Source organism: Lactuca sativa, chromosome 5, assembly GCF_002870075.4.
Source record: "Lactuca sativa cultivar Salinas chromosome 5, Lsat_Salinas_v11, whole genome shotgun sequence".
Classification (NCBI taxonomy): Eukaryota; Viridiplantae; Streptophyta; class Magnoliopsida; order Asterales; family Asteraceae; genus Lactuca; species Lactuca sativa.
Genome location: NC_056627.2, coordinates 85,688,163 through 85,703,528, shown reverse-complemented (window position 1 = coordinate 85,703,528; position 15,366 = coordinate 85,688,163). Strand labels below are relative to the sequence as shown.

General features: G+C 36.4%; 1 protein-coding gene and 1 long non-coding RNA gene across 4 annotated transcripts; one reads left to right on the top strand and one right to left on the bottom strand.

The window, feature by feature from the left end:
- The first annotated feature begins 7,001 nt into the window (after window positions 1-7,001).
- On the top strand, window positions 7,002-9,597 carry LOC111912095 (uncharacterized). Of its 3 annotated transcripts, none has more exons than XR_006192254.2 (4): window positions 7,002-7,314; window positions 7,376-8,723; window positions 8,819-9,220; window positions 9,305-9,597. It is a non-coding gene; the product is annotated as an uncharacterized LOC111912095 (long non-coding RNA). The 3 variants fall into 3 exon arrangements; XR_006192255.2 differs by having other exon boundaries at window positions 7,007-8,240; window positions 8,533-8,723; XR_002857073.3 differs by having other exon boundaries at window positions 7,013-8,723.
- Window positions 9,598-12,173: 2,576 nt separating this feature from the next.
- On the bottom strand, window positions 12,174-13,053 carry LOC128134161 (uncharacterized). The gene is made up of 3 exons (XM_052771629.1): window positions 13,006-13,053; window positions 12,839-12,931; window positions 12,174-12,512 (listed from the first exon to the last, which is right to left on the bottom strand). Exons 1-3 carry the CDS (start codon window positions 13,051-13,053, stop codon window positions 12,174-12,176), a joined length of 480 nt encoding a protein of 159 aa, XP_052627589.1.
- Between the last annotated feature and the right edge of the window lie 2,313 nt (window positions 13,054-15,366).

Below are 15,366 nucleotides of genomic sequence, written 5' to 3'. Positions count from 1 at the left end.
AGATTGCAGTTATATTTATCATAAAAACGAATTAACATTGATCTAATTAGTTTATGGAAAGTTTAGATAAGATAATTACAAAGAAATCCCGAATCTGGCCATTCCTGACGCCTGGACTCGTCGAGTGCACAAGGGGACTCGCCGAGTCAGGCCTACTCGCCGAGTCCACCTTGGGACTCGCCGAGTCAGTGACTCAGAAACCTAAAAATCGAATTTTGCAGGTTTGTTTCAGTTAATCAAGCAACAATTTAAAGAAAACCAAGCTAGGCTCTGATACCACTGTTGGGTTTTAGCCATAAGAACTTTCCTATGTGCGCATGCAAAACCCTAATGCTCGGATCTAGGCTTTCTAATAAACATGCATTGAATCCAAGTCTTCTAATGACTAATTAGGTTAAATAACAACATTGAAACAGATCTAGAATCATACCTTTGAGTTCCTTGTTGATCTTGAGGTCTTGGAGCTTCTAGAGTCACAAATGTCACTCCTCTAATGGCTTACAAACACCAATAACAAGAGGATGATTTTGGAGAGAGGAGAGGGGTGGAATTTTGACCAGAGGTTCCTTGCTTTAGGAGATGTGTCGAATTCCATCATCCATAGGGTCTATTTATACTTGTAGACTCCTTAAGGGTTACAACCTAAACCCTAATTGGATAATCTTCTCTTAAGGCTATCCAAATCCATTCCTAGATAACCATATGGACGATTTTAGCTATCCTAAAGCTCTTAGAATTCGTCCATACCATATCCAAATGGATTTACAGTCTAAAGCTTAACTATCAAACAATTGACAGTTTATACCCCTTTATTTAATTAATCTCTTTAAGTCACCAAATTAATTCTAATTAATTCTATGACTTATCAAATAACAATATATTATTCATTATATTATTCCCATAATATATTAATAATATTTACTCTCTCTTATTAAATCATCCTATCAAGTTGCTATGGTGAAGGCAACCCAAAAGGACCATGCACAACCGGATCAAATACTTGCCTAATATAGTTACAGCCTTAGACACTATTCCAACAAATACATCAACGAACTCTCTAACTACCAGGACCTCTGAAATTGATGTTTGATCTCTCACCCGCATATCTACCACATACGCTAGATAACCCGCACACCCGTGCTGAATGTACTGCCGAGCCCTGGCAGCTGAACAAAACCCTGATTCCACTCTGGTGCCCTCGCCATATACAATCAGTTCTCCCCCACATGGGGTTCGAACTACCACTTGCTAGCCCTCACAATCAATCATAGCACCGAACCGACTGAGCCAATCCATGCCTACAATCATGCACACCTCCCCCATGGGGATCAGAATCAAATCTACCAGAAAGGACACCCTGAAGATCTCCAAATCACACCCTCGATAAACCGAAGTAGCAGAAACCCCGTGTTCATTGGCGATAAACACTCGCAACTGACACTCTAACTCGCCTACGGGCACAATGAACTCCCTACTAAATAACTGAGATACGAAGGACCGACTTGCTCCCGAGTCAATAAGACCAAAGCAGGCAAAGAGTTCACTAAAAACGTACCTAATCACAGGTACAACAGATAAGCATACAACATATATAGTAAACGAGATAAAGGATAGAAACATACCAGCAACCACGTTCGGTGCTGCCTTGGCCTCTTCGGCCGTAAGCTGAAATGTGCGCCCCTGAGCCTTCGGAGGCTCTGCTCTACCCTGTCTCCCATCGGTAATCCTCAACGTAGCTGATGCAGGAGCCTGTGTCGGCTTGGCGGCAAGTAGTGGGCAGTTGGCCCTCATGTGGCCAACCTGATCGCAGTGATAGCAATACCTCATACCCTGAACTGGGACGGCCTGGCGACAATCCTTCGCAAATGTCCCTCTTTGCCACATCTGTGTCACCCACTACCCATTCGACACACACCAAAATGACCCTTGCCACACTTCACACAAGTGCAGCTCTGCTGACCCCGAGTCCTAGTATCAGCGGTCTTAGACCACTTCAGCGCCGGTTGAGACTGTGACAGGGCCTACCGCTACTCTCTCAACTATAGATCAATCTCCAACTCACGCCGTCTGGCGGCCTCCTGCAACTCTAGAAGAGTATCACATCGTTGGGTAGACACAAACTGATGGATGTCCGTCTTGACCATGCTCAAATAACGGGTCATCTGAGCCTGTTCTGAAGCAAACTCTGGGCAAAACATCGCCCTCTCGGTGAACATACGAGTGATCTCCGTCACCGACTCCCCATCCTATCTCAAACTCAGAACTCTAGTGCCAAAAGTTCCCACTCAACCCACGGAATGTAACGGGCGCGGAACATGTCCTTGAACTGCTCCCAAGTAACAACAACTCTCTGATCATCAGTGTACGATCCAGTCGCAAGTCTCCACTAGTCCTTGGCCCCAGACCTAAGCAGGTTCAGAGCACACCTGACCTTCTGGTCAGCAGGACATGAGAAGGTGAAGAAACACCCCTCCACATCTGAAATCCATCTCATAGCCTTGATGGGATCATGTGTCCCATCAAAAGTATGGGGTTTCATGTTATCAAAGTCCCTGTACTGGAAACCACTACCAACTCCTCCCCCTGCCGCTGATACAGCTGCTGCGGCGGCTGTCTCTGCAAGGGCTGCATAACGCTCATCAAAGTACTCCACCATGTCGGTCTTAATCGACCCAAACATCTCTGGTAACTGTGCCTGGAACGCAACAACAACCTCATCATGCAGGATATCTCGGATCCTGGCATCCAACTCCTCTGTACCCATCTGCACCACTGGCTCAGGTGCTGTTGGCCCCTCCTGGCCTCTGTCCCCTGATCCTGATCGCGAACCGGATCTAGCCACGAAGCGTCTCGTCATCACCATTCTAAAACATACCACAAGATATCAGATAATCCATACAAATAACTAGGAGCCAGCTCCTGACTAACCCTAGGGATTGTGACTTACTTGACACGCGTATGGGTCTTGTGCTTTTAGTAGTACGGGCCCATACTACGTTCCATACCTACCCATATTTGTCTCAAGCGTCACCACAAGGCCCTAACTGCATACACAACATGGCGAACGCTCATTCCTCACTGCTAGAGGAATACTAAATATCTCTTAGCTGGCCTCTCGGCCTCACACAACCCACCTATTCATGAAACTTCCACCAACCCTATAGCACTAGTGTATGCTAGCCATACATAACGCTGGACCCTATAAACTTTCGAATATCCAATCCTACCCTAAGCTCCCAATCAAACAAGAACATAACATAAGGGTAAACTAAACATTCTCAGGCTATAAGATCTTGGTTATGTATAACCGTGATGCATACACTAAGCAACTACAGTAATAATGTCAATTTCATATAATGGAAACCCTAGGCTAGCAGGCATCATGTAATCATACAATTCTATCATGCAATTCCTGAAGATCCCTAGCCTAGTACTAACATGTTGTTCTAACATATCTCATAATCAAATAACTTATATGGTATTTTGGGGTCTACTTACTGGCTTCGACTGATCGTACACCCTGCATCCACCTTTACTTATTTTGAAAACCTTTTGAAAAAAAATCATTTTGAAAATCCTTTCCTTGAATTAAGACTGGAGTTACCCGCATGTTCCTCCAATTAACTCAAACCAAGGCTCTGATACCAACTTGTAACACCCAAAAATTCAAACCAATTTAAACTTTTAAAAACATTTCAAACCATTAAAAATCATTACAACTTTGTTTTCAAACTGTATAATATCAGAGTTTTCCCAGAAACATAGACAAAACATGAGGAGTTGTACGATCACGCCTTCGCCTTGCCACGATCCCCTGATGTACCTGAAACAATAAACTGAAACTGTAAGCCCGAGAGCTTAGTGAGTTCCCCCAAAATACCGATACACGTACAGTCTACAAAAACATATCATAACGAACTAAAACAGCATGCAATGGGTCCACAGCTTTACAAGCTGGATTACCCCTAGGCCCTCAGTACGAGTCTGGAATGCCTACCGGGCCCTCAGCTCATATCTGGAATACCATCAAGTCCTCAGTACGAGTCTGGAATGCCTACCGGGCCCACAGCTCGTATCTAGAATACCATCGAGCCCTTAGTACGAGTCTGGAATGCCTATCGGGCCCTCAGCTCATATCTAGAATACCATCGAGTCCTCAATATGAGTCTGGAATGCCTACCGGGCCCTCAGCTCGTGTCTGGAATACCATCGAGCCCTTAGTACGAGTCTGGAATGCCTACCGGGCCCTCAGCTTATATCTGGAATGCTCCCGAGTCCTCAATATGAGTCTGGAATGCCTACCGGACCCTCAGCTCATATCTGGAACACCATCGAGCCCTTAGTACGAGTCTGGAATGCCTACCGGGCCCTCAGCTCGTATCTGGAATGCTCTCGACTCCTCAATATGAGTTTGGAATGCCTACCGAGCCCTCAGCTCATATCTGAAATACTCTAGGGTTTGTTGGCTACCACACGTAGCAGTACAACCTTAACCCATACCACATAGCATATTAACATATAACGTAACTACCGAGCATGCAATAATCATATTATCATCACAGGTAGTCCTACAGATCTACCCAACTAGCATAACCACTAGCATGCAACACTAACTCATACTCAACATCTAACACTGCTAGGATAACATATCCGATGGGCTGGCCTTGATGCCTTAGACCCCTTAGTATAGTGAGGATAACTCACCTCACAACTGTTGTCTGAAACTAGAAAGCTCAACTCCCGGATCACCAACACGAACTCCACCACCTATAGTTACCATAAAACCCTTTTTCATAAATCTTCAAATTACCAGAATACCCTCAGAAGTCAACTGGTCAACTCTTGGTCAAAGTCAAAGTCCACGGTCAAAGTCAACAGTCCATATTGACTCGACTCATCGAGTGTAGTTCACCGACTCATCGAGTCCTTCCTGGACTCGAGAAGTTGTGAAATCTGTGATTACGTCGAGTTCCCTTTTTAACTCGCCGAATTCATACGAGTCCAAGAATTAGGAAAAACCCTAGACGACTCGCTGAGTCTTCGAACGACTCGTCGAGTTTAAGGCAATCTTCAACGGACTCGCCGAGTTTATTCATCAACTTGACGAGCTCATGACCATCTTCGTATGACTCGTCGAGTTGGCTATGCAACTCGCCGAGTCTTTGCAGACCATCATCCATGCAGACACTTTTTAAGCCATGCCAAGGTTCCAGATTATAGATCCAAGCTTGTAAGGCATGTTTCTCACATAAAGTTGCAAACTTTACCCGTATGCAAGGCCCTAAAGGCTCTAAATGACCAATCTACGCTTCTAATGGGACTTTACACCTTAGGAGAGTCTCATCCTTGCAAGAGCTGGAGACTTTAAGGACTTAGGACTCACAAGAAGTTCAGATCTAAAGTTTCAACTTCAGATCTAACTTCCATACCAAAATCCCCTTATGAATAACTAAAGGAAGCCCTATTTTTCACATATGGATGATTCTAGAAGAAAAGAGGTTAAGGTAACAGCTTATTACCTTCAAGACGTGCCCCAACTAAAGTAGACTCTGGATCCACACAAAATCCTTGATGCTAGCCTCTTGATCTACAAGTTTCCTTTACAAAAGTCACTTCTCAAAGCTCCAAAACACTCTCCAAGCTCTCACTCACAGAAATTAGGGTTTCTGGCTCTCAAGGGGTGATAGAGGACAGTGGGAGGCGCTAATGGTCCAATATATAGGGTGCAAAAACCCTGAAACTTAGGGTTTCTACTTCCAGCTCCTACTCGTCGAGTCCCCCATGCCGACTCGATGAGTCATTCATTTATTGACGTGTCCTGGCCCGTTGCTACTCGACGAATCATAGCGTCAACTCGTCGAGTAGACCTTAAACATGAAATCTAATGGAAAATTAATGATACCTGACGGTTGGTATGTTACGGTTGGTATGTTACATTTAACTTAAAGAAAAAATAATTTGTCTAGCATTTTTAGATAAGTTAATTTTTATTTTATATAAATATACATCATATGGGAGAATTTCGTATATACCCTTATTAAACGTCTAAATATCATATTTGCCCGACCTAAACTTTATAATATTTGCCATTCTTAATGTTTTAAAATATCGTATTTGCATAAATCTATTTTTTAAATAAATTTTAGTATTTAAAAAACATTTTTATATTTTAAAATCATTAAAAATAAAAAAAGTAACAAAATGGACCACAATACCCTTGTTTTTAAGATTTTTTAGCATGATCGTTAATATATAACCCTTACTGTGTCTTCTTTTTTTAGCCTTTTGCCAATTTTTTGTTGCAATCCAGTAATTATGAGGTAACTTTATGTTTTTATTTGTTAGTTAATTATGAGCCATTGATCTATTTTGGGTGTGTTTAGCATGGAGCGTTTGGGAGTGTTTGAGAGCTTTTAGCTTCTAGCTTTTGACAAAACGCTCTGTTTTGAACAGAAAGTCTCGTTCGACACTACAAGCTTCTAGCTTTTAGTTTGAACAAAACGTTTCAAATCCAAATACTACTCCATGTAGCGTTTAACAAAATGCTACAAGCTACAAACTACCCGCTACAAATTACTTGCTACCAGTTAGTTTTGTCGAACGCGCCCTTTGTTGTCTTCATCTTGTAGCCGATGAACCTTTTGCCCGATTCAACACGTATCACAAGCATTAGTCTTTTAGTAGCCTCCACCCTTGAGAATACTATAATTATTCAGATTCATTATCCAATAAAAAGAAGAATACAATTAAAAATAAAAATAAAAATCTTCAAAGTTATGATTACTTTGCTTCGTGAATGGGACGTGAACAGAGAAGTACACTATTTGACAAGCTTACTAAGACAACGAGACCATTTGTACTTATGAGGGGGGATTTTAAATACACCTGGAATAGAAGTCAAAACCACTTGTTGAAAACTATTAATGGTAAAGTTAATTCAAAAATATTAAATATGTAATAATGGTTTTATTGAATGACAGATTACGGATTTCAAAACTATTTTAATATATTTGTTTAGAGTAAATTACAGAAATGGTTCTTGTGTTTTGGTTTTATATTCAATTTTGTTTCCTAATTTAAAAATTAATAATTTTGTTTCCGCTCTACCGCAACAGACGTTGACAGCTCTTCCTCCACCACTGCAAACTTCACCTTCTCTCTTCTATTCTCTCTCTACACCGGTGGTCCGTCTGCGGTCGTGGCATATCGACAAACTAGCGTTCGACGTACCGTTCAAGGCACCAATCGACGACGTTCCTTAATTTCCTACAGAGACCAACCTTTGGCGCTCACCATCGACACCATCATCCATCTGTAAGCCCTAAAAATCATGTCCCTTGGATCGTTTATATTTAATTAGTTTCTCTCCTGGCAGCAATGAAGGTCGTCTTTGATAAATATGAGAGAGTTTCTGTTGGGTTTCTCTAAATTTGCTCCATTTACAAAATCGATGATGGGTTTGAGGCAAAACCTGTGTAACAGCCATCTGAATGTGATTGGGTTCAGTTGTGATGGACACAAGGTGACTTTTTATCAGTTCTCACTTCTAATCTGCTTAACCATTTGGTTAGTAAAAAAACTGAAAATTTTCAATTTGTTTACTTACATTATTGATATGTTAAATTCTTAAATTTTTTTCCTGCTCCAAAAGTAGACAGGTACTCTAAAAGAACTATCTAGAACAAACTTTCCAAAAATTGCACCTAACCTGTTTGATGAAATGCCTCAATGAGGCATAGAGTTTTATTTTGAGAAACAAGAATCTTTCAAAGCATTAATGGTCTTCTTTTGTGAATCTTCTTTAGTATTTCAGTTGTCATTTTATATGTCTTCTATTTCTTTTTACCAATACCAAATTTGGCAATCTTAAAAACATAATTCTTTTCGGGTTTGTTGAATTGGTTTTTCATTTTATTTTAAAAAACATTGACCATATTTCATGAAGATGAAAATGAAAGCATTTGACACTTGAATTAAGATTTGGGCATTCTTTTTGGAATTCAGACCAAAGCTTTTCTTTATATGCTGCCTGCCACTACTTATATTCAGTATTGGGTATGTTATTCTTTTTTTTTTCAATTTCAGTTTTTCTTTTTCATATTAGGTTATAGTAAACATATGTATATTTCCACTTTTTTGTCACTTACTGTTGGGACTGGGGATACCAAATCTACCTGCAAATGTCATACAATTCACTTACAATCCTCAACGGTTTGATTGGATTCCTGAGTTGGAAAGAGGTAGTTATAATTTTCATCTTTTGGTATGTGCAAATTAATAGTCGAATTGCACAGGAACGTTTTTTTTTAATATTTTCATTATATTTCCTCAGATGGTACTCGAATAGCATAGGAACGATTTTTCCTTTATTTTCATTATATTTTCCACAGATGATACTTTACAATGTTGAAGTAGATCTATTAGAAATTAAAAGGATAAAAAATCTGTTTTAAAATCTTAAACATCATGTTCTCCTGAGAAATAAGCAATCAAATGCAGCGTTTGTCTAATGTTATGATTTTCGCACCCCAGGTGTCTGATGGAATGTGACGGAGGAAAAGGCAAATTCATATAGTGATTTTGATAACTTTCATTACGTATTGGTTTTGGATTATGTTTGGGTGTTTCTTTACTAACCAGCTATGTTTATCCAGCGTATACAACTTTCGTATGAGAAATTGAAGGGGAAGGAGAAAGCCATGAGAATAAAGAAGGGTATTATGGTAATATGTCATCAATCTTCAACAATAGTGCACATTTCTTTGGCTTCTTAGTAATATATCTGAATTTCATTTCATGGCAACATGTTTTTTATCAGGTTTATCAATTCTTTCTTCCACTCCAAAGTAGCCCACTTTCTGCTAAAAGATCAAATGGCATGAACATAATCAGGCTCTCTAACTTCCATTAGATAACCCAATTACTAAAAATGTTAACAAACAGCAACATAGTGATGAAAAAAAATCCTATTACACCAAGTCCTTTATACCCACAAATTTGAAGACCATTGATTCAAGTTTATAGCGATTTCTCACGTTCCACTAATTTTAAGTTGGTTTGATTTTTTACTTCTTCGTATCTCAACTTCCATTTTTTGTTTTCCGTTGTCTAATTCTTCTGATCTTCATTTCAAATTGTATATAACGGATCAGGTAATGCACCTATCTTCTTGAGTTTGAGTAGTAAAAAAAATGGCCAAAATTGTCTCAACATATTCCAAGTAAGTATTAGCAGATTTTGGGATTTTTAGTTTTATTCATTTCCACTTCATGATAATGACCTATATTATGCATTTTGGTTATAGGTATCTGTAAGGAGAAAACATAAATAGATTGCAGCAGATCAAGGGACCTATACCGACCGCAAGGATTCTGCTGACATGGATGGAGGACAGGGGCAAAATGGGAATAAAGTTTAGACCTTTGGGATGAACATCCATGAAGAAATTGGCCAGACGATTCACTATTATGAGAACTTTGTTAACTGATAGCAACCTCCGCCCCCCGCGGAGCGAGGGAACACCCTCTAGTTTTAATAGAGTTTGTATAGATTCTATATAAATTTTTTTTATTTTTTCAATATATATATATATATATATATATATATATATATATATATATATATATATATATATATATATATATATATCAAAAATACAAAAATAGTCCTTATGGTTTGCCAAAAGTCACAAAGCCGGTCCCTAGTAATTTTTTTACGAATATGGTATTTGTGGTTTCCAAAACTTGCATGAATGACCTTTTTGCTGATGTCGTATTATACATAATTTGATTTTTATTAATAATTTTTATTTGTTAACCTAAAAAAACTATTTTTACGTGTTTATTTTTATATATTTGTCGGTATAATTCAAGGTGGTTAACCTTTTCTTTTGTTTATTTTTTTAAATTACATGGTTTTTTATATAAACTTTTCGGTTTAAATTCGAGTTTGTTTACGTTTCGAACAATAAAAAATAACGATCACAAACAATTAAACGAACAATAAAAAATATAATATGATATTTTTTCACAACTATAACAAATAAAATTATCATTTTCATTTACTACCGTTTCGTCAAACAATGTCATATTTTAACTTTATTAATTATCAGGTAAATTAACTACATGAATATTACAATGAATATTACAATCATTACGTGGTGCATTCGGTGGAATATATGCATTAAGTCGAACATTATACAATATTTCCCATCCAGCGGCACGTTCTGATCTGTGGTGACGCCAAAGTGACAAAACTGTAGGCATTGAATGTAATTCTTGTAAATCAACTTTTACGTAATGGTCATTTTAAATGAAGGTGATAACAATAGATCTATGATGTGAAATATCTTGCGGACCATGTCAAAGTGGAAAACAGGTCGACGAACCTCGTTTGTATAAAAAATAGACAATTACACAATATTTATTAGCGATGAGAAATCCAGTATCCGACATAATCAATCAATATTCACTTTTTGCATAACCAAATCCAATGAAACTCAACGAGTGTTGTACATTGTTTATGTCATCCTGAAAAATCATTGAATATCATCCCCAATTTTTTAATAGTTCGTTGTTTAAGTCTGAGCGGATTTGACGCCAATAATTTTGATTATACCCGAGGGAGACAGCTATTGCCAGAAATCCACAATTTCCATCTCCCTCCACATCTTCAATGTTTGTAACGTATGGATGAAATTCATTTGGAATTTCACTCATAAGTGAATTTGAATAAAATGTTGAAGGTTGTTGAAATGAAAATGTATTGTGCCTCTCTGGTTCCTGGTTTAAATCAAACTGATTAGACCCATTTTAATCCGACATAGACGTCGCAAAACTATGTCTACGAGGATATTGAGTCGTTGGATCTTGAGTAGGCGGAACAGTAGGTCTTGTTTGTGTACTCAACCACGGATGTCCACTTGGTACTTTGTTTTCGTGAGAAGTAGGTTGTCGAAGCGAAGTTGTTGATGGTGAAAAAATATCTTTTAACTTCCGCATCCAACTGAACTTACTAGATCTTGATTGTTTTTTCAATTGTGTGTTAGACGTTTGGCCTTCAACATCAACATCATCATCTTCTAGTCGGATGCATGGATCTAAATTAAATTTTTTCCAAATGTTATGAATGTAATCAAGTGGTACTGGATTTTCATTTTTTAAATATACCGCTTGTTCGTGCGCACATGGTAGCCCGTGACTAGTACGCAGTTAATATCCACAAATTTCAAGGAATTTGATTTGTTCAAATTCCTTGAAAATTATTTCAAGTGCATAAATTGAAACATTACCAACCAAATATCTGAAAATTAGATGGACGAAACGATGTCGTGCAATAATCATGCTCTGTCCTAAACTTGCTTTGATTGCATAGTGTTGAGACTGAACAACATCATGAATTCTTGGTAATACCGTCACTAAATCTGATTGTGATGAGTCCAAGTATAATTTTACTTTGGCATGGTGACTCTCCACTCTATTGGTTGTGTAATTCCCAAAATGGAGAAATACGTCGGTCCAAACAGATACAAGCTTTTCTTTATATTGTGTCAACCATGTTTTCTTCAAGTAATTACTTCTGAAACATAATACACTTACATCAATTTTGAATATATATATATATATATATATATATATATATATATATATATATATATATATATATATATATATATATATATATATATATAAACTAACAAATCTAAAAGATATGTTAAATTTACCTTTATAGTCCACCAAAATGTTTTCGACTTGTAAGAGATTGGAATTGTATGCTTCCTCAGTTTCAGATTCAACTAATTTTTTCCAACCTTTATAAAAGGAGGTCCAACAACGACGATGCACTAAAAACGTTTTGTATTTTCTCTTAATGCTTGTATCGATATGCCATCTACAAAGTAATCCTTTAGCTTCTGGAAATACATTATTGCATGCGTTCATGCAAGCCAAGTCTCTATCCATGACAATTACACGTGGAAACATGCAACTATCTATTGTTGATATTAAACACTCTAGTGCCCAAGTGTAGTTGGATTATGTTTCCTTATGCATGTAGACAAATGCTACGCAAAATGTCTGATTAGTTGGAGTTACACCAACTATTTCAAGGAGGGGAATCTCGTACCTGTTTGTTTTGTATGTCGCATCCATCAACATGACATGTGGGAATGCGCGTCACATCTCCAATGATCTTTGGTGAGCAAAAAGCAAATCTTGAAGCTCGTTAGTTGACTTATCGGCATGACTATAGTAGATATAGCCATTCTCAGCTAAGAAAGACATAACAACTTGCATTTGAGTTTTGCCACTATTCTCCTTCATCCTGAATTTTTGGTGTGAATTATATATAGTTGGAAGAATAGATAAATTTTCTACATTTTCTTTCTTTAATGTAGATAATATATCTTTTGGTTTCACATTTTTTCTTATCAAATCTTCCACTAATTGGGTTTCATCTACAGAAAGATGCCTTGGATATGGGTGACCTTCGAAATATAAGGCGGGCTCATGATTCTGCATTTCACATATGGCTTTTAATGACCAACAATTATCTTTTGATGAATATTTGCCTTTTAGTGCAAATGGACAATTAATTTTTTTGGTACCGGTATTTTTTGTGGATGTTTTTTTACTTTTGTATGTACTGCTGCGATCACATTGAAAAAAAATATTTGAGTTAGCAATGAATCTTTTTATTACAATAACGTAACCAAGTCCACGCCCCGTATTTTGCACCTAGTCTATTAGTTGCTGACGAGAATTAAATACCTAAAAAAAAATATTAGATACAAGTAAACTTATTGATTAATAACAATATTAATAAATCTAAAACTTTATACCATGCTAGTTTCAGATTCTGATGTGTCACTGATGAAGTAAGTATTTTCATTATCGTCATCTTGAGATGCATTGTTTGTATGAATATCATTAGCCTAATCAATACATACAAATATAAATATGTGATATATAAAAACATAAATATATGAATAATAATATACGGACATACCTCGTAATTTAACTGATCAAACGATGGCAAATATTCTGGCCAACTCATTTTCTTTTACTTAGCCTATCGTTTTTCAAACTATCGTACAAAATAGTTATATTATTTTGATTTGATCGTAGTGGTATTCATTTACACCGCACTAAAATAAAGATAGAATATTTATTGTAAATGTAAGGTAGGTTAAAGGACCATAAATGTAAATATAGTTATTAGTTTTGGCTAATACAAAATGGAATGATAGGGTCAATTGCACGATGAAGATAAATGGAAGGGGTGGGGAGTATAGATTTGTTCATATTAGTTTATTTAACCTTAAACGATAAATAACAATCACGAACAATTAAACGAACAATAAAAAACTTAATATGATATTTTTTCACAACTATAATAAATAAAATTATCATTTTCATTTACCACCGTTTTGTCAAACACTGTCATATAGTTATATTCATTTAGACAACACTAAAATAAAGATATAATATTTATTGTAAATGTATGGTAAATTAAAGGACCATAAATGTAAATATAGTCATATTATTTTGATTTGATCGAATCATTTACACCGAATTAAAATAAAGATAGAATATTTATTCTAAATACATGATAAGTTAAAGGACCATAAATATAAATATAGTTATATTATTTTGGTTTGATGGTAGTGATATTCACTTAAACAACACTGAAATAAAGATATGATATTTATTTTAAATATAGGGTATATTAAAGGATCATAAATGTAAATATAGTTATATTATTTTGATTTGATTGTAATGGTATTCATTTAGACCCCACTAAAATAAAGATAAGATATTTATTATAAATGTAGGGTAAGTTAAAGGACCATAAATATAAATATAATTATTAGTTTTGCCTAATATGAAATGGAAAGGTGGGGAATGTTATTATCTTTTAAAATAGAGAAGGGTATAAACGGAAAATATTACATCCGTGTGTGTATATATGTGTGAAAAAGTTGAAATATATATCTATATTGTTTATTATTTCTTGAATTCTCATTGGTGCATTTAGGCACACAATACTTGCTAAAAACATTTGAACCTAGCTCTCTCTCTCTCTCTCTCTATATATATATATATATATATATATATATATATATATAGAGAGAGAGAGAGAGAGAAAGAGCTAGGTTCAAATGTTTTTAGCAAGTATTGTGTGCCTAAATGCACCAATGAGAATTCAAGAAATAATAAACAATTAAATAAATCATTTAAGGGTATTCTGGACATTTTGTACTTTTTAATTAAGAAATCATTTAATTGAAATCCTGCAATTAAGGAAATAAAATCAATAATTTTGACCTAGTCTCTCTCTTGCATCGTGTCTTATATTCAAGGAATTACCAAGATGAATGACCGACACCCCACAACACAACCGATCAAGACCTTGATTTCTTCTTTCTTCTTCTAGTCGACACACATCACAGATAGAAGGAGTCGATCGCTTCTTCGTTTTTTCTGATGCGCACACACGAGATGGAGAAGAGAAAGCACGACCCTTTTTCTTCCCTCCTGACGATCGATTCTTGATCTCGCATAATATGGAGAAGAGAGAACACGAAGTACATGCTGTTTCTTTTCCTTGGATATCCCCAAATATGGACCCTATTTGTAAAGGAACAATTTCCAGTTACTCGTTTTGTCATCTATGATCAACATAGATCACAGGTTAAATTCAGTTCTGTAAATACTTTGGCAATTTGCAGGAAATACTCCTAATTCCCATGGACAATCGAAATGTCTAGTACAAATCTGTTAGAATTCATCAATGCCCACCATGTGTTTGATGTAATTACTGAAGCAGGAGTACAACAAATTATCTCTATTAATGTTATAATTTGTGTGCTATAATGTTATTGGAATTTGATTTTATGTTTGTTCACAGGTTTTCGTTACAATAATGATTCAGTGGCTGTGATTAAAAAAATGGGGGTTCTACCATTTTCAGTCAAAACTGAAGCCACATAAACATTTATGCTTTTTTTTTTCTTCGATCGTATGGAAACCGAACACAGGAGATATACCCTCCTGTGTAACTCATTTGATGTTGATGGTTCTGAATTGGTTTTTTTTTTCGTTCATGATTCATAGAAAATGTGGTGATTTAGGGAGCGCCCTTAAAGTGTTTGATGAAATGCCAAAGAGAAATATGACAATCTCACATTGTATACATGGTTAGTGATGGAATCACCGGTTAATGAGGAGATGTTGGTACGTTTACATGAAGTTTATTGATCTTTGATTAAGTTTTTTGAGTTGGGTTTTTGTAATTTTTTATTTTTTTTTTTTCAGAAATTCAGAGACACCATTCTTTGATGGCAGAGAACTTGTAGCTGGAAGTATT